The sequence below is a fragment of the Tenrec ecaudatus genome, chromosome 13 (assembly GCF_050624435.1).
Source record: "Tenrec ecaudatus isolate mTenEca1 chromosome 13, mTenEca1.hap1, whole genome shotgun sequence".
NCBI classification, from domain to species: Eukaryota; Metazoa; Chordata; class Mammalia; order Afrosoricida; family Tenrecidae; genus Tenrec; species Tenrec ecaudatus.
This window is the reverse complement of record NC_134542.1, coordinates 10,411,403-10,431,590: the sequence shown is the minus strand read 5'-3', so window position 1 is coordinate 10,431,590 and position 20,188 is coordinate 10,411,403. Positions and strand designations below refer to the sequence as shown.

At 41.7% G+C, this 20,188-nt stretch overlaps 1 protein-coding gene across 1 annotated transcript in view; it reads right to left on the bottom strand.

The window, feature by feature from the left end:
• The window catches only part of SPHKAP (SPHK1 interactor, AKAP domain containing), a 113,646-nt gene that overhangs the window by 78,165 nt on the left and 15,293 nt on the right, over positions 1-20,188 (bottom strand). Inside the window, exon 2 of the mRNA XM_075530199.1 lies at positions 8,492-8,599. Within this exon, the coding sequence (XP_075386314.1) occupies positions 8,492-8,599 (108 nt within the window). The remainder of the gene's footprint in view (positions 1-8,491; positions 8,600-20,188) is intronic.

The window sequence follows — 20,188 nt, the reverse complement described above, 5'->3', positions numbered from 1 at the left end:
GCCACCTAGTCCTGCTGACTCCTGAGAACCCCATAGAGCAGGGGTGTCAAACTCAATTAAAATGAGCAACTTTGATTTTGTGATTTTACTCATCTTAGGCAGTTAAAGGGTAATGGGGGAATTGTGTGTATGGTATTGCCTCGATCTCCCATAAGTGCTAATTTCTTTATAACATTTATTTCTATCTTCATTTTATTTCTGAGCATCGTGGGGCACAAAAAATTACCCCTGTGGCCTGGGGGGGCCGCCAGTTTGACACCCCTGCTATAGAGGGGAGGGTTTCCCAAATTTTGTAAATCTTTAGGGGAACAGACAGTACCATATTTCTCCTGTGGAGCAGTGACCACAATGAATCAACCGCCAACCACAAGGAACAGTTCCCAAGCCACCAGCTGCTGTACTCTAGAGAGATGAGTTTTCTGCTGGAGTAGAGGATACAACTTTGGAAATCTACGGGGGCCCTTCTACTCTGTCCTATGAGCTGGAACGGGCTCAGTGATAGTGGGTTTGGCTTTGAGTTTCTGAAATATTTAAAAACAGAAATTCTGCTTTTAGAATTTCTGAAAACAGGTTGCAAAACAGCCTAGGCTTGTCATTAGCCTCCCCACACCCCATTTTCCATTTGTTTTCCTTCTTATTCATTTTTAAAATTGAGAATCTAAGTTGTTTTAAAAAGTCCATTAAAACTATACATTTCTAACTGTTTTCCTGAGATTTTAGTGGAACTGAATAAAACAGACATGTGAATCAACACAAATACATCTTCCAACAAAATAGAAAATGAAATTGTCAATATTCTTGAAATTTAAAGGGATTTTAATTAGACATTGCATACTGTTGTTGGTTTTTCTTGATTGATAAGCTTTGCACTCAGGAGAAAATTGTCCTAATAGCAGGGATTTCATAGAATTGGAAGCACAAAACTATTCTGAGATATATTAATAAAGCATTCTTCTGTCAAAATGAATATATATATATATTTAAAAGCAGGCTAACTCCCAGGTTTTTAAAGTGTAATTGGCATAATTTTAGTAACAAAATGTTACTCTTTTTGGGGTCTATTTGGTCTATTTATAAAGTGTACAGGTCTGGTCTATTTTTAGTAACAAGATTGTCAAGATAAATAAAATATTTCTGTATCAAGCCATAAAATATTTCATTAAGTCTTTGAGACTCAGGCAGCAATGTTAAAATCATCATTTCTTGCTACTTGGGACCCTTGGGAAAAATCACCAATAGAATATGTAATATGAGAATGCCCAGAACCCAGTTCTTAGCTTCCTTGGCTATTCACCAACACTCCTTGGCTTGGTTGATCTCCTATCCCCGAGCTTTGAACCACCTTCTTTTTGAGGAACCTCAAATCTCGATCTCTTGCTCTGACTGCCAGTAGCTCCAACTTACAGATCCAACTGCCAACCTCACATTCGCAATTGGATGACTCAGCATCCCTTTGCCTACTCTCAACTTCCCCCTGTCCCTCCATCCTAGAGCCTTCTCCATCACAGGCAATGCCCCTTCCATCCACCAGAAATGTAGGTTGGACACACAGGAGTTATTTTTGATGTCTCTCATTCTTTCATCCAAATCCATTAAGAAGCCTTGCTTAATAAAACTGATGGTTCATTAGCACTTGGGCACTTACCCATGAATTGGTGGATTGTGTCCATTTGGTGATTTCACAAGTAAAGACCTGGTAAATGTTTCAATAAGGATTACAGCCTGGAAAACCTGGTGGGGGTGTTCTACCCTGTCACATGGGGTTTCTATGAGTCTACATCTACCCATCAGTGCCTAGCAGCATTAGCAATCGCCATACCAGAGGGATCTGGTGTGGAGACTCACTAGGTGAACTAGACTCTACGTCAAAAACACCTGCAAACTGAAGACTTAGGATGGAAATTACATGGATTATTAGCACGATGTTCTTTCCCAGGGCCTGGTCTCTCCAGCAGCATATTCAAACCACCTGAGATAAAATCTCACCGTTCTTGCTTCCAAGGAACATTTTGGCTATGTCACACTTCCTCCAAGACAGGTTTATTTATTCTTCTTGTAGTTCATGTGCTTTCAATATTCCTCATCAACATCATAATTCAAATCTTCCAATTCCCCTTCAATCTTCCTGCATCATTTCCAGTTTCCATATGCACATGACGTTACTGAAAGCATCATGACTTGGGCCAGGTACGCCTCAGTCCACAAAGTGACATCTTGGCTCTTCAACACTTTAAAGAGCAACATGGACAAGATTTTCTCAATGAATTACATAGTTTGATTTCTTGACTGCTGCTTCCTAGATCCAAGGAGAAAGAAATCCTTGACAACTTCATGATGTTCTGTTTGTCATGGTATTGTCTGTTGGTCAAGTGGTTGCAAAGCTTCTTTTGGTAGATGAAGAAGTGAAGCACAGAGAGGTAAATACGTTGTACCAAGACCCAGAGCTTGAAGAGAAGAGAAGTGGGCTACATGCCATAGCTGCTGGGCTCCAGAACCGTTGTTCCACATTTGTCCACTGTCTGCGTGAGCTGCCTCTCCTAAGGCACACCAACTCTATTTCACACCAGTCTTTCTGTCCACTCTGATCATTTCTTTAGATGATACATATTTCTAGAAGTGCATCAATAAGCATAACTGCTTTAAATTGTCCTGCAGGAGAACTGTACTAGTTTTTATCAATTGATAGCCTAATGTCAATTGTTGGGAGTGCCCTTCGTTATTGCGCTGGCGTCAACATCTGGGATGTCTTAAGCCTGCTTCTGCAGAGAAGCAAAACAAGTAGAACTTAGAGCATGGAAACTCTCTACCACATGGAAAAATGGAATAGAAGGAAAAAGGAATTTTTCCACGAACTTTTTGTTGTCCTTAAATGGAGAGATTTTTATTACAAGGAAATGACATACATGGTTGTAGAGTTTCTCAGGACCCAAGTCTGTGGGTCAGACATCAGGCTGAAGGCTTCTTTTGACTACTCAAGGGCCAATGGATCCCGAATCAGCAGTTCAATGACAGACTCCTGACTCTCAGTCTGCAGAAGGAGATGAATTCCAAGGTCCTCAGACAATCTCGAAGGCTGTTGACTTGAGTCCCAAGACTAGAGGTCCGCTGATGAGTGTTGGATACAGGGTTTCTCAACTCAGCAACAACTCATTGCCATCAAGTCATTTCTGACTCACCGCAGCCCTATGGGACCAAGTAGAACTGCCTTTGTGGGTTGCTGAGACTAACTCTTTACAGGAGTAGCAAGCAACATCTCTCTCCCATGGTGTGGTTGGTGGATTTGAACTTGCAGTTAGCAGCCCGACATACAACATAGAACACACTATGCCACCAGGTTGCTTACAGATTCAGGGTTTAAATCCCAACTCATTGCTGCAGTGCTGATACATAGCGACCCCCTGTGGGTTTCCGAAACTGTCTTTTAGAAAACCAGTCTTTTCTACATGAGAAGTCTCACCATCCTTGACTCTAAGGAATATTTTGGCTTTATTTCTTCTAAGATTTGCTTGTTCTATGGGCAGCTTGTGGTACGTTCAGCAGGCTTTGCATTTCTTTGCCTACACTCTGTTAAGTTACCTTGCCTGCTAACCAAAGTTGGATGATCTACTGCCAACAAATCATAGTCTTTGCCCTTCCCTTAGTATGGTCAATGTTTCCCAGTTAGAGTTAGATGCACAATATTAAATGACAATTGGTCCCCAGAGATGTCACCTTTTGTCACTGCCATTTGTGACATTATTAACTGAGACCAACAGACTCCCCAAGCCCCAAATAACTTAATCAAATGTGAGTCATAGCGATCTTATAAGACAGAGTAGAACTGCCCCCTGTGGATTTCCAAGGCTGCAAATCTTTATGGGAGTAGAAAGCCTCAGCTTTCTCTCTTGGAAAGGCAGTTGGTTTCAAACCTCTGGCTTTGCAGTTATCAGTCCAACACCTAGGCCACTATACCACCAGCGTTGGCCAAGGCCTACAGAACAGCTGTAAACAGCGTAATTTTGCAAGGTCATCCATGGGATGAGAAGGTTCCCGGAGTGTTGGCTTTATCTATTTACCCATTTCAGGCAAACAGAACTCATTTTCAGACATGGTGTAAATTGCAGTGCATCCTGGGAGGAGGGTGTAATTCACTTAGGGGATGGTAATGAGGGCTCTTTAAATGATCGGGAAGCAAAGAGCCTGATAGGAACCACAGACTGGAGTGAGGGGGTAATTTTAACAAAGCATGAGACCAAATGGACAGTTTCTAAAAAGGCCAACAGGAAACTCTAGTAAATAGCAAAAGCAGTAACAGATTTTTTAAAAATTAGATTAGATTTTAATTAAAATGAAAGCCAAGCATGTGGAAACATCCAATAACTACTTCTTAAAGACCTCTATTAAGATAATGTCCCATCTGTTGGTTTTGGGGGTTGGCTTTGGCCTCTGTTATCCTCTCCACATCCCACTTCATTTCAATAATTAGGGTGTTTCTTTTGTTGTTTGTGTTTTACATGCTGACGGTTAGCATATGGGGTCCCCTGCTCCTGGGAATATCAACTCTGAAAGGAAATGAAATGGTATAATTTGATAGAAGAAATCTAGACAAAAGGTAAATCTGATCTTCCTTTGTAAAGTCTTTGGAAAGATAAATGAAAGGGCTTTCAGGGGATATCCGAGACAAAAAATGACACCCACTGACACTGAATCAATGCCAACTCATATTGACCTTCCAGGGCAGAGGGGAACCTCTCCCAAGAGATTCTGAGATAGTAAATCTTTGGGGCAACTGTTTTGTTTTTCTCTCTTGGTGTGGCTCTTGAGTTTGAATCGCTGACCTTGCAGCTAGGAGCCCAAAACTTGAAACACCAGGATGTCAGCTGAAAAACTGCTCTTGATTTTTCTCATTTTAGGTGTGAAATAGATGTAATTTCTCCCCTGAGGCAATGATTCACAATCTTTATTTGATGCTTCAAAACATTCTTCCTGGGACGCGGACATTCACTCCTCCCAAGTGCCTCAGACAGAAAGTTTCCAAAACCCAATATTTTTCCTCAATAGAAATTTTACATGGTCACCTTGAATGCAGAAAACATTGGCTTACTGTGGCATTTAGTTCTCAGAAACTACACGTCAGAATACTTGGAGATCGGTGTGAAAAATACGAAGCTAAGGAAAATTGGTATGAAAAAGCTGGCAATGAATGCTGGTCAGGAAATTAAAGAAAGGATGATGAATTCAGGGCAATGTCTCTAAGAACAGCTTTTTAAAAAGCAAACCAAACCAATTGCTGGAGTGCATTGTGACTCAGAGCAACCCAACGGGCAGATAGGACCGCCCCAGAGACTCCCCGAGGTTGGGCTCTGTCCAGAGGCCGACTGCTTCACCATTCCCCTCGGGGGCAGCTGGTGACTTCAAACCTGCGGCCTTACCGTTAGCAGCCGAGCGCTTCACCTCGGCACCACCAGGTCCAGGAAGCAAATACAAAGTCATACAGGAAGGGGTGCTATGGCTGCAGGGCCCTTAGATTCTAGTGTGATGAGCTGTAAAGGGGGTTACATGTGGGATAATGGAGGGAAATTCCATTAAAAAAATAAAATTTAATGAGGACATTATTTCCTAATCTAGTTTTTAAAAAATTTTTCCTTTTTAAATTACAATTCTATTTTCCTGCTGGTGTGGAGAATTGATTTCAACATTAAATTCCATACTTTTTCCTTGGCCATTTTGGCTACTCCTCCCATGTAGCTATTTTATTTTCACAAAGCTCCCTGTCCTGGTTAATAATTATTATAGTTTACCTCTATTTCTCCTTGAGTTCACATTTCTCCCTCAGCAATATCCGAAGCTAAGCGCTAAGTAGGGTCGGTCCACTCTAGGAATCTGGGCTTAGCAAGAAAGAGAAAAGGAACTGGAAAAAATGTAAAGTGATCATAGGATAGTTTTGAACTTTTAGGGCTAACTTTTCCTACGGAGATCCTTAGATGTCTGTTAGGTTCAGGATATACGGATAATTTTCAGAGCTTAGGTCCATCTTATGTATTATGAACTGTGGGGGAAAGATTAGTCTCCAAATATATTTTTAATCCATGTTTAGATTGTCCCCCACCTTAAATTTTTCCCCCTAAGAATAGAAATAACTCAGGAAGCAGGAAGAATCAGATCAGCCTCTTTGGTGGCCAACTATTCCTGGACAGTGATCATGGGGTAAACAGCAAGGCGCGTTGCTCTAAGTCTGCATTTGATTCAATCTATTGGCATTGGTGGGGGATTGTTTTCTTACACATTTAAAAAAACAAAGAAAAACTCACTGCCATCAAGTCAATTCTAATTCAGATCAACTCCATGGGATAGAATAGAACTGCTCCCTAGGGATTCCAAAACTGTACATCATGACCAGAGCAGACAGCCTCATCTTTCTCCTGTGGAGTGGTTGGTGAGTTTGAACCACCAACCTTTCAGTTATCACCAGTGCTTAAATCACTGTGCCTCCACACCGGATGATCCCATGGCAATCCTTACATTTAGCTAGAAACGTTAACCTTTCTCATTGAGATTTGCAATTCAGGCCTCAAACACATAAAACTTAGAAAAGACCTCCTTGCCATGCCTCATGCCAAGTTGGAATGCCTTTACTGTTGTGAGGCTCTTTGTAATTCGGAGACTGCTCAGATGACAACTTTGGCCACCTCATGGACATGGGGTGGGGGCGGGGAGGCTGTTCATGGTCCATTTGTCTTTCTTTTCTTCTTCTTCTTCTTCTTCTTCTTCTTCTTCTTCTTCTTCTTCTTCTTCTTCTTCTTCTTCTTCTTCTTCGTCTTCTTCTTCTTCTCTTTCCTCTCCCTCCTATCTATCTATCTATCTATCTATCTATCTATCTATCTATCTATCTATCTATCTATCTATCTATCACTGTGTAATTAATGGCCAGTGTCAGCAAATGCCTGGATTTTCCAACTCATCTCAGAATTGGATTAGCAAAGATGGGGCTCTATTCAATTACTATCCATCTAATCCTTTTAACTTCCCCCCAAAGATTTTTAGCCTGCCACAAGCTACTTGGAAAAAGAATCAAATGTGCTAAATAGAAGAAGGGTAATCATAATGATTAGCCTAAACAAAGGGATTGAATTCAGTGTGTTGAATGGCTCCACAGGCCATGGGGGGGCCTCTGCAGTGAGGAATGTGCAAGGCTTGACATCCTCTGTTTGCCGGTTCCAGTTGTGTTCATTAGAAAGAAAAAGGCTGCCTATCCCATTTTCAGCTTCTTGGTTTCTTTTTTTCCCCTATCTTTCCCCTTGGCTGTAAACAGAAATGCTGGCATGCAACTTACTTCCAGGAATAGCTCAGAGCCGATGCTCTTAATTTAGTCCCAAGAACTGCATTTCCTTCTTCTTGGGAAACACTCTTTCACCCCCCAATCTCTGTAATCATGACCCCAGAAAGGCTAGGTGTTTGCTTTCCCAGAACCTTAGACTCTGTGACTTTGACACCAGCGGATATGATGGTACCCAGAACTCATTACCCTAAAAGGACACATTATAAAGTCCTGGGTAGAGCAGGAGAAAAATGTGCACACAACTTTGAGGCATAAGAAAGACCAGGCTCACTGGGTGGAGCAGAACTCCTGCCACTATCGCCTTTAGCCAGCTTCTAGGCTGGACTGGAATGAGCTCACTCAACATTTAGCTAAGGTGAGAAACAACACTAGGGAGGCGTACACTCCTTAGGACAATCAATGAGTTTGAGCATTTAGATCAAAAGGCAGGATGACATTGTTTGGATTGCAGTCCGTGTCATGAGACCTAATGTGCAGGAATGGTTGGATGGAATATTGATTTGCTTTAACTTTCACCCAAGTCACAATAATACATTTTAAAGCTCTCAGAAAATAAAGCAAAATAACCATACTGCCACTGAGCTGCTTTGACTGGTTTTGATTCGAAGGGAAACGTACAGCTTTGTTGAACACACAGGAAAGGCCACATTAGGCACAAGGCCTAGCCATTCTCGAAACTGCATGAGTTGTAATGTTTACCTATCAGAACAGCTCTTTCCTGAAAAGGAAGATTCTCTAAGCAGGTATAGTTCAGCTCCACTGTATTAGAATGCATGCCTACTTCAAATAATGACTGTCCCTTGTAAGAGTGGTGGACAATTAGTATACAATTTTCACTTTGGAAAACTGTAGCAAGGATTATGGAATCTATTGAGAATACTCCAAGGGAATCTTATCTCGGGTCATACAATTCTAGTCCTGAATGTTTTCCTTAGTGATTTTTAAAATATACCCGTGTGTGCATGTGTGTGTGCATATGTGTGCATTTTTTTCTCTTCAGTGAGTTGATGAGATTCATTCATGGCTCAGCACTATGAGCTCTGTGTGTAGTTCATACAAACCAGGTAGGGGGTTTCCAAAAGATATTTCCCAGGTTTGTGTTAATGAATTATGAAACCTCTGCGCATGCCCCTGGCTCATCAGAACCAGATCCCGAGCATTCTGGGTACTTACAGAAGCACAGTTTTCGGACTTGTCTTCCACAAAACCAATTTGGCAGGGTGTCCTCTGATTCTGCAACCAGTAATCTGTGGACTCGAGCAGACTGTTGCTACGAAGAACCTGGGAGAATGAAGACACCCTGGTCAGTGTGGTTTGGCCAGGACATAGTTTCCTACTGCAACAAGCTACCTCCGCGTTCACCTTTTCTCCTCTAACTCTAGCTTGTAATTTGGGCAAAGGTTTATAGAGCAAATCAATTTTCCACTCAAGAATTCCTACACATTTTGTTTCATGTCATTGATTTCCATTCACACTTATCCCCACTTCCTCCTGGTCTTTCTGTTTCCATTCCTGTATCATCGGACAGATGTTGCTCTTTTTTATCTCAAATGTGGACCACTTGAAGGAGGTTGTGTCTACCTAGTGCTATTGTTCACCATATACAATTGTTGATTGTTTGGTTAAAGGCTGGGCCCCGAGAAAAGGTGGAGGGTGAGTTTAGCTCCAGGCATGAAACGCATCTAAGGACCAGAGTCGCTGGGTTCTAACAGACTCTCTCAGGCTGGTATGTCTGGTCATGACTATGATTTTGAGTTTGTTTCATATTTTTCTCCCACCCCTTCCAGGGCCTTCTAAAGTGATCTCTTTCATAGTGGTTGGTCAGGGTAGCAGGACACAATCTAGTTCTGATCTCAGGGACAAGGAAGCTGATGTTTCCTTGGTCCCTTAGTGCCTTGGACTCAGTGTTTCCATGTTCCAGTGTCTGTATTGGCCTTTCCTCAGAGCACGTGGACTTCAGAAAAGTCTTGCTGCAGGGAAGCACCCTCACTGTCATGCACACGATGTCCCTGGGAGCTTCCCAAACTGCAACTCTATGGGACAAGAAAGCCATCTTTCTCCCAACGAGCAGCCGGGGGTTCCAAACTGCTGAGCCCAATGTGGAACCGCTATGCCACCGGGGCTCCCCTAAAATCAGCATCCAGGAACTGGTCTTAGACACGGTGTCAATACTCCTGTTTCTTTTCTCATCAGATCTGGAAACTTCACTACAATTTCAATAAACCCCTTTTATATAGTTTGCAATCACATGATGATTTTGGACTTTGGTCCAACTGGCCATGACCATGGCTGGGGCTTAAACTGCCTTTGAATATTGTTGTTCATTCTTGTGATTGTAGATATTTTTTATTTTGGAAGATTCAAAATGTGTTGATCAATGTTGCTCCTGAAATAATGATTTGTCATCACTTCATGAGCTCGAGTAACATCTCTGTGAAATTAGGTCATTTTTCAGGTAGAGTTTCTTTTGAGAGTGTCTAGACTACTAGGTGAAGCTCAAACTTATTAGAGGTCAGGACATTTTGTTAAAATAATTTTCCCTGGCTAAATTGTTTTGTAGAGAACAAAGAATTCAAACACACAACTTAGCAAAAACCAGACGTGATTTATAAATGTTCTTTTCTTTTTTTTTAACAGCAAGACCCCAAACTCAAAGTCATCCAGTCCATTCTGACACACAGTAACCCTAATGGGCCGAACAGAACTGCTCCTTTCAGTACAGAGGCTGTAAATCATTGCAGGAGCAGACAGCCTCCTCATCCCCCCCCCCCCCTTTAAAGAGTGACCAGTGGGTTTGAACCTTCTACAGCACGAGGACTCGTACCAGCAAGAAAGAGAAGTGTTACTTCTGAGACCAAACCTTCTACAGATTCCGTCCCAGACGTAAACAAATGACTTAACTCCTAAAGTTTCTTAGCACTATCCAAATAGTAAATCACATTATTTTTCATCTTATAGAAGATTTCCAGTACTCTTGTGGTACCCTGCATACGACTAGGGCTATTATTCTTGTTGTTGGTTGCTGTTGAATTTGTTCCAAACCACTGCTCCGTCCTGCTCCAGCCCCACGATCTTTCCTGTGTTCGAGCCCATGGTTGTGGCTAGTCTGTCTGTCAGTCCACCTCACTAAGGCCTTTCCTCGTTTCGCTGACCCCTACCAAGCAAGATGACCTTTTCCATGGAAGGTCCTCACTGATAACATGTCCAAAATACGTGAGGTGCAGCATTTTGGCCTCCGGTCTTCCAGGACAGATTTGTTTATCCTCCTTGCAGTGCATGGCTTACGCAATAAGCTTTACCAGCACCATGACTCGAAGACACGGACTCTTCTTCACTCTTCCTTAGGCTCTCAGGTGGGTCTGAGGCAATGGAAAATACCATGGTTTGAGTACGAGGCCTAAAAGTGATCTCTTTGCTTTTAGTTCTTTTAAGATCTCATTTGCAGCCGATTTGCTCAAGATATGATGTTTGATATCCTGACCATGGCTTTCATGGACGTTGATTGTAGCTCCAAATAAAATGAAACTTGTTTCAACCTTCAACTTTTCTCCTTCGGTGATGATGTTGCTAATTGGTCCAACTCTCGAGACTTTTGCTTTCTTTATCCATACTAAAAGCTGCAGTGGTTGATCTTCATCAGCAAGTAGGCATCTTTGCTTTCAGTAAGCAAGGTTGTTTCATCTACATGTCCAAGGTGTTTAATAAATCCTCCTTCCTCCTCGATACTGCATTCTTCTTTATAGAGTACAACTTCTCGGTTATTATTGTTATTATTATTTGCTAGGCAGACAGGCTGAATAAGTGTGATGCAATGGTGCTGTCCTGATACACACCTTTTGATCTCAAATGATTGATCATTCTAAGGTATGTGAATCTCCCTAATACTGTTGCCCTTAGAGACCTCTCTACTATTATGCTGAAAGTTGAGCCACAGGGAGCGAGTTCAGTTTCAAACCTCTGGGGTTCCACCAGCCTCTATCCTACTAGTAAGCCTGGTGTCTTTTATGATTTTGAGTATCACTCCATAGGCTCCCCCTGCCCACATCTTCTCTATACTCAAAGTATTTTTAAAATGCGCCAAAAAATTGCTAGTCATTTTTATACTGTTTCTCCCCCGACTGCCCAGTGAGTTTTGCTGAGGCTTTGGGCATGTGATGTAGCAACCGACAGAAGGCAGAAGCACTTGGGAGAGTTTAGCTGTCTTCTATTTGATTAACCATTAAAGAATTTTTCAAAAATTGTAAACTAAAACCATTATTATCATGTAAAAGTTTTTTTTTTTAATTTTGAAAAAGAGCCCTGGTGGCACTAATATCCTGCCACAAGGTCAGTGGTTTGAATCCACCAAGTGCTCCACAGGAGAAAGATATGGTTGTCCGCTCCTGTAAAGAGTGAGCATTTCAGAAACCTGCAGGGACCGTTCTACTCAGTCCCACAGGGTCACAATGACACGACGGGTACTTGGCACGATGGCCAGGTGACCTGAGAGAGATAGAAACTTTAAAAAAAATAAAAACGTGTTACTTGTGTGTACATGCAATGTGTTAATTATCCTTCCTGGGATAGTAAATGAATACAAATATTTCTCAGCATTCACATATGATGTGGAAAACATCTGTAAGCACAATCCATCTCAACAATAGCTTTGTGAGGTCTCTGATGGTTTTTGACGGGTCAAAGCAATTCTGGCTGAAAAAACCTTAGAACCGCTGACCCAGAGTTAAGCCTATTTAAATAGAGTAAAGCTCTGGACTCCACCAGCTCAGCTGTCACTCATGTTTCTTTTCAGAATAGAATAGCCTTGAGAAGCCTGGAGGTTAGCAGTCTTAACTGCATGGGAATTCTGAATTGGTCACAAATAGCAAGTTGACTGTGAACAACTTTCTTTAAAATGCCGAGCCTCTGTTTCCATCCCTGTAAACTACAGATATCATACCCACCTCCTGGGGCTGTTTGGGAGTAGTCAAGAGATCATAGTTGAACAACACTGAATCCTGGAGCTGGAGCACTATCTTCTTACTACACTGGCTTTGTCATTTCTAAATAAACTGGAAATGACAAAAAAAAATTGACTGTCTTAGCCTGGAATAGTGGGTTGGAAGTATTTCAGATTATTTTAGCAGCTATTCTGATGTAAGGTATAAGAGCATTTTGTAATATTAATTGTTCCAGCTACCATTTTGAATGCTGAGCATTGTGCTAAAATTCAGTGTATGTAATTTCTAACTTTAATTTCTTCATTAATACAATATTATCAGACAGAATTCGTTGGACATTGGACTACTGCACATGGAGTTAAGGTAAAATTTAACATCTTATAATCTGTTCTTCATTTTGACTCATTTTTAAATTTCTTCTAGTTTTTATTACTTTCTGCTTTATTTGTGATGGAGGCTTTTCTGTTTTATTTTGATATTGCTGGGGTGTTTTGGTACGTTTTTCTCTGTATGAAATTCAGGATATGTAACAGTAGAGAGCTAATAACTGGATTGATAGTCACAGGGTCATGGCAGTGCAGGTTGGGCAGGGAAACATGGAGCTAATAATGAGGGCAAGAAAGTAGAAAATGTTCCAAAAATTGATTGAGGTGAAGATCACAAAGCTCTTTCTGATGTATTTGAACTGCTGCATTGTATATGTGAATTATTTGTCAATAAGACTGTTAAAATATTAGTTTATGATAGTATATCATGACTATAATAAGAATCTTTGTATTTTCCCCCATACACATCACTGACATTTAGAGATTATTTATTATTAAATATTCCAGCATTTAATTGTTGACCAAATGCTATATTTGTTGAGAACTTTCTGGGTTAAGGAGAGATAAAAAATCTAATCTAAAGGCTAATATATGTAAAGTACTTAACACGCATAGTAAACACCCCCATAACATTAGCTACATAACTTTTATACAGCTGTCAGTCATCCATGGCGGACAGATTTCAACAAAATCTCCAGATTACTGTTGATCTACTTTAAAAAAATTAACTATTGAAAACCTTGCATAATATGGGTGCTGGAAGACGATGCAGCCCCCTCTGTTGAAAGGCAGCAATTCACTCAAGTATACCAGGGGGCATGGGCACAAAGCCAGCCTAGATTGTGCTAGGCATCCTGTCTAGTTGACTCGCCAGTAACTAACAAAAGCAGCAACACAAAGATGATTATTCTTTTGCTCCAGGAGTCAATCATGTGCCTAGTTACTGGGACTGGGGTTGTAGTCAGCCTGTCTGACTCCAGAGTTCTCACCTAAGCAACGCTCCACGGTCATTTCTCATTCTCAAGTTCGACCACATCCCCAAGTGGGTCCTTAACTTCCTTTCTCCCTCTGGGCCTGGTTGGGAAATGGGAAGGTCTGGATTTCAGTGACGACTCTACTGCTAACTCTATATATCCTTTGTTATCATGTCACTCATTAGCTCCCAGCCTCCATGGTAAACAATTAAACCAAGCAATTGGACGGTCCCTTCTAGACCAGCTTCTTGTTGTTAGACCTGGTTGAGCTGGTTTTAACTCATAGAAGGCCCATGTGACGGAGTGAAACTGCCCTATAGGATTTTCTACACTGAAAATTCCACACCGCCAAGGGGTGACATTTATTTTTTTATTTAGTACTTTTATTGGGGGCTCTTATGTCTCTTATCACAATCCATACACACACCCATTGTATCAAGCACATTTTCACGTATGCTGCCATCATCATTTTCAAAACATTTTCTTTCTACTTGAGCCCTTGATATCAGTTCCTCATTTTTTCCTCCTCCCTCTCCTGCCCGCCCTCCCTCATGAACCCTTAATACGGTCTAGATTTATTATTTTCATATCTTACAACATCCTCTGTTGCCCTTCACCCACTTTTCCATTGTTTGTCCCCCTGGGAGGGGGGTTCTATGTTGATATGGAAGCAAATCATTAGGTCTTTTGTTGCTTGGAGCCATCTTTTGGTAACCTACCAAGCTCCTTCTTCTAGACCAAGAGTACATCATTCTCCTCGCCTGTTCATGCTCTTTCTGCATCTCTCTTTCCAAAGTCCATTAAGAGCCTAACATATTTATAGGTCTAGTATTGAGGCAGCAGATGGACATTGGATTGTTACTCAAGTACTTCCTCAATGCAAGAACACTTTGTTCTATTAAATTGGCATTCCATGATGCACACCTTTCCGACACAATTGCTGAAGACAAAGCAGGTGCATAAGCAAATGTGGCAAAGAAAGCTGATGGTGCCCGGCTATCAAAAGATATAACGTCTGGGGTCTTAAAGGCTTGTAGGTAAACAAGTGGCCATCTAGCTCAGAAGCAACAGAACCCACATAGAAGAAGTAAACCAGCCTGTGTGACCATGAGGTGTCGAAGGGATCAGGTATCATCAGAACAAAAAATCATATCATTGTAAACGAGGGGGAGTGCAGAGTGGAGGCCCAAAGGTCATCTGTAGGTAACGGGACACACCCTTACAGAAGGGTCCCAGGAAGGAGATGAGCCAGTCAGGGTGCAGTGTAACAACAAGGAAACATACATGTTTCTTCTAATTCTTAAATGCTTCCTACCCCCCACTATCATGATCCCAATTCTACCTTACAAATCTGGTTCTACCAGAGGATGTACACTGGTACAGATAGGAACCAGAAATTCAGGGAATCCAGGGCAGATGATCCCTTCAGGACCAGTGGTGAGGGTGGAGGGAAGGTTGGGTAGAAAGGGAAACCGATGATAAGGATCTACATATAGCCTCCTCCCTGAGGGACGGACAACATAAAAGTGAGTGAAGGGAGATGTCCGACAGTGTAAGACATGACAAAATTATAATAGTTTATAAATTATAAAGGTTTCATGAGGGAGGGAGGGGAAAAATGAGGAGCTAATACCAAGGGCTTAAGTGGAGAGTAAATATTTTGAGAATGATGAGGGCAACGAATGTACAAATGTGCTTGACACAATGGATGTATGTGTGGCTTGTATTAAGAGTTGCATGAACCCCCAATAAAATGATTTTTAAAAAGGAGCTAAATAAATAAACAAGGGACATAGATCTAAAAGCAGGCTTTGGGGGAACTAATATGGATGAACATAAGAAACGAGACAATGTTCTAAAAAGGATTTCTTAATATGAGGGAACTATGGAATCGAATGATTTGTGAATTATATGCCAATAAAACGGCTTGGAAAAAAAGGACAAGCTTCAACAAAACACAGAGTCACATGCTAAACAATTCTACCCCAAGGAAACTTTAGGTTTGATGGGGTTGGGCGCACCACTAGACAAAAAGGAGTGCTTGGCCGAAAGAATCTAGACTCGAGACGCTAATGACTTTGACGCCTTATGAATATCATCCACCCACAGAGAGAGCCACTTTCTGAGAGGGAGGAAAAGAGGAAATCTCACCAGGCTTTCAACCACTCATCTATTTATCTTCTATTTTTAGGTATGGGCTCACTTATTTCAGACTAAGAGATAATAAGGAGCGCGCTGTGTGTTCACAAGTTTGACATAATGATGGCACTTAAAAAGATGTCATGAGTGTCATAAACGATAAAGACAGATCCTTTTGCTCCATTTTCAAGTGATTTGCTCTCTCATATAGAGAACAGGAGCACCGGTGGCCTCATGGCTATGCATAGAGAACAGAGCTCAGAAATTCAGGACTAATGGGAGGGCACCCGTTTGCTGTGGAATGGACTTGTGCTCATAGCAATTCTAAGAGTTTCAGAGTAGAACCGTGTTCCGAAAGGTTCTCAGTGGCAGACTTTTCAGAAAGAAATGTCCAACCTTTCTTCCAAGGTGCTCCCTAGGGGACTTGCACCTCCAAACTTACATTGGCCACTGACCACAGTGACGATTTGTGTTACCCAGGCAGAGACACCATTGACCTAAGAAGGAGTGGCCAAGGACATTTTTCCTAAACTAGACCTAACCCAAGACAAGTGCTGCAATGCCTTGATATAAAAAATAATGGTAGGTTAGTTAAATGTTGCCCTGTTAACTGTAAGGTGTGCAGTTCAAACCCATCAGTTGCTCTGTAGGAGAAAGATGAGGCAGTCAGCAACCCTAGGGAGTGGTTCTACTGTATACTAAAGGGTTCCTATGAGTCAGAATTGACTCAACTGGCTCTCACTGCAACGGAGTAGTTTCTGACTCATAGTGACCCCATAGGACAGAGTAGAACTGCCCCTGGTGGGTTAAATGGCAGTGGAAGAGTTCGTAGCAGGATCTGGGAGGCAGAACTCGAGTTGAATCCTTTATCCAACATGTACTAATGGAATAAACTTGGGAAAGGGGTGTAGTCTCTTTGCGACTTCATTTTTATTTCTGCTTTGTGAAGACACTTCAGTTGCTTGTTCCAAGGATTAATAAGGAAACTTTAAAAAAGTGCAAGGAGTCTTGGTGTTACCATGGATTAAGCAATGGACTGCTGAAAAGGGGTGTGTGGTTTGAACCCACCAGTCTCTCCGGAGGTGGGAGAAGGATGAGGTGGTTTGTTTTTATAAAGATCTACAGGCTTGGAAATCCTCTGGAGTAGCTCTCCTGTGTCCTCTAGACTCCACGGCCGTGTCTTTTGTAAGTGCTAGCCTCTTAACAGAAGTTGATACATAAGAGCTATTATGATTAGTACATGGTAAAATTTAGACTGTTTCCTCCCATCTTAACATTTTCTTGGCCTTTTCAAAACACTTCACCACTTCTCTTCCTTGATTTATTATTTGTGATGCTCCATTCTATCTTTCTCTTCCCGCTTCTTTTATCATCTCCTTCAGTCAACAGGGGTTCCCTCTGCTCCTTCTGCGTGGGGCACTGGGGGTGTTAAGAGGAATGAATCACATAGATGCCCTTTCAGAGATGAACATGGAACGGATGGCAAACACATGCTCGAAGGACTGAGACAGAGGAAAGACCCTGATAAAGGTTCCTTTGATCAAAGGCAACCCGACACAACTTGAAACTAGAATAATTTCCACTGAAGCATATGAGGGGGCTTCTGAAAGTTCTTGGAAAAATTCCCAGATCTCTTCATTGTATTTTTCCACAGATTTATGAAGCCCCTAGTACTTGTAGAAACTGCCGAACTGGTGTATGTTTGTCTGTGCATTTTTTCTGAACAACAAATAGGCAAATTAAAAAAAAAAGTCAGTTATACTTATAGAACATATACATGTAGAAAGTATCTATGAAATTGTGGCAGTTCATTGTTGATTATTATCAATACTTATTTCAAATGTCTATTCAAATGTTTGATGATATTTGCTTCTAACGCCCTAGAAAGAAAAAAACAAATCAATCCTTCCTCTTTCCCTCCCTCTTTCCCTCCCTCTCTCTGCGCAGTCAAGGTGATCCAGCTCATAGAGACCCTGTAGGACAGAGTATAACTGTTCCTCTGGGGTTTGAGGCTATAAATGTTTCAGAAGCAGAGAGCCTCATTTTCCTCTCTCAAAAAAGATGGTAAGTTGGAACTTAACACCTTGTTGTTAGCAGTCCCGTGTGCAATCCACAGCCCCACTTGGATTCCCTACAAATCAATAAGGGAGGGGGGGGATGGACAAAAACAAAAAGAAGAATCCAAGTGTCTGTATCACAATACATGGATTACTCTGCTCTCCCTAGGAGGAAGTTCATCTTGACCAGATTACTGAAAGGAGAATTTGAGTTTTGAGAAGTCTCCTTTTAACTAAGTTTTATTTTTTCCATATTCCACGAATGACTATTCCCTCGAGTTCCGTCCTCAGTGAATTGCTCATTTTACTCCCTCTGTCGTTTCTCGCTGGAGACCTCATCCGCTCTCAGGACAGTAATTGCCACCTCCAGAGATGACTCAGACATCTGATCTTCAGCTCTAACCTTTCTCAGGAGCTTGGCTTTTCACATTTCTAACTTATAGTGATGACTCTGGTATCTTCAGCTGTCACTCGGCCTCTTCATGTCTAAATGCAAATTCCCTCCCTCCCTAAAAGAAATCCATCTCCCAGTTTCCAGTAAAAAAAACATGATGCTCCCAGTTCCCTCGGTTGAATCTTCCATGCCAGCTCCGGCTGTTTAAAAACCAGCTGTTGTACAGACTCCTCCAACTCTGGGTGGCCCCATGGCATCTAATTAGAAGTGTGCTCTCTGTGGTTTTCAGTGTCTGACTGTTTGGAAGTTGATCACCCGGTCTTTCTTCCGAGGGGTCTTTGGGAAGACTCCACTCCTACCTTTCAGTTAACAGTAAGCATTTAACCATGTATACCACCCAGAAACACTTATTTGTCTCCTGTCTTCTGCTTTAATGCACTGAACATTCACAAAGATTGTTTAAATGCATGTTGTTGTTGTTGTTAGGTACCGTCGTGACCCAGTTCTATATTACAAATATGTCTAGACCAGAGCATGTACACTGGTACAGATAAGAGCTCTCAACCCACAGAATCCAGGGCAGATAAACCCCTCAGGACCAATGTTGAGAGTAGCGATGCCATGAGGGTAGGAAGAAGGCGGGGAGAAAAGGGGGACAAAGGGGGAACCAATCACAATGGTTGACATACAACCCCCCCCTCGGGGGGACAAACAACAGAAATGTGGGTGAAGGGAGACAGTGGATGGTGCAAAATAGTAAAATAAAAATAACTTATAAAGTATCACGTGTTCACGAGGGTGGGCGGGGAAAAAGGAACTGACACCAAGGGCTCAAGTAAAATGAATATATTTTGGAAATGATGATGGTAACAAGTGTAAAAATGTGCTTGACACAACTGATGTATGGATTGTGATAAGAGCTGTAAGAGACCCCAGTAAAATTATTTATTTAAAAAATAATAATAGAATAAAATCTGGCATATGAGTCAAGTTGTACATAAGAAAGCAAGAGTCAGATAAATGTTTAATTACAAATTGCAAGTGTTATAAGAAAACTTAACATGGTGCAGTAATGGAAAATAAGAGTTGTAGATGATAGTTAGGTTGGGATATCAGAGAAGGCTGGTCACCCACAGGACCCCTAACAGTTGTATAGGTCTCTCTCTCCTCTCTATTCCCTTTGTAATTTGAATCTATGTAGCTCACAGAAGCTAGAAGGCAGGGAAAGCACAGAGGCTTGAAGAGTGAGCTGCTCTGAAATCCCAACTTCTCCCTTAATTCACTGTGAAAACCTAAGGCAAGTCACTGAGCTTCTTTGAGATTCAGTCTCCACATCTATAAGCTGAGTATATTATTCTATGTGGTAGTTACACAATCTGTTGTCAATTTGAGACTTAAGAGTGAAGGGGTGGACTTTAGTCCGTCAGGTCACAGCTTGATGACCTCATGTGGAGGCATTAAGGAGATATACATAGCTTGCTGAAGGAGAGACATACATTCACTCCCTGTGAGAAATTCCTGCAGATAAGACACATGGAGCTACGCCAGAGCCCTGGAGCCGAAAGAGTCACATGGAAACCCCTGCCAGCACTGAGATGCTTCCACTGCCACTGGATCCACAAGACTTTCCAACCCCTGGCCTGTGATCTTTCTGCACTTGGCATCATTGCATGGGTTGCATGAGTCTGAAGAGGAATTTATAGATTGGTATCAGACATATGGGCTAATATCCGACTTATAGATCTGATCTGGACTGGGCTGGGATGTTGTCTCAATATTCAATTGCTCTTGTATATAAAGACCTTTGTTATACACATATGAGTGTCGGAAATGGTTTCTCTAGTCAACCCAGACTAACACATCCTACTTTGGTGTCTAGTGACTGAGATCTTAAGAGCTTGTGAGCAACATATAAGATGAAAGGATTGTCTGGAGGAAAGAGCAGTGATGAACAATGAATACACATGGAAACAATTACTCCAGTGGGCGGATGGAGTCCTACAATTTCAGCCCCCACAATCCCATGACCAGAAGAAATCAGGG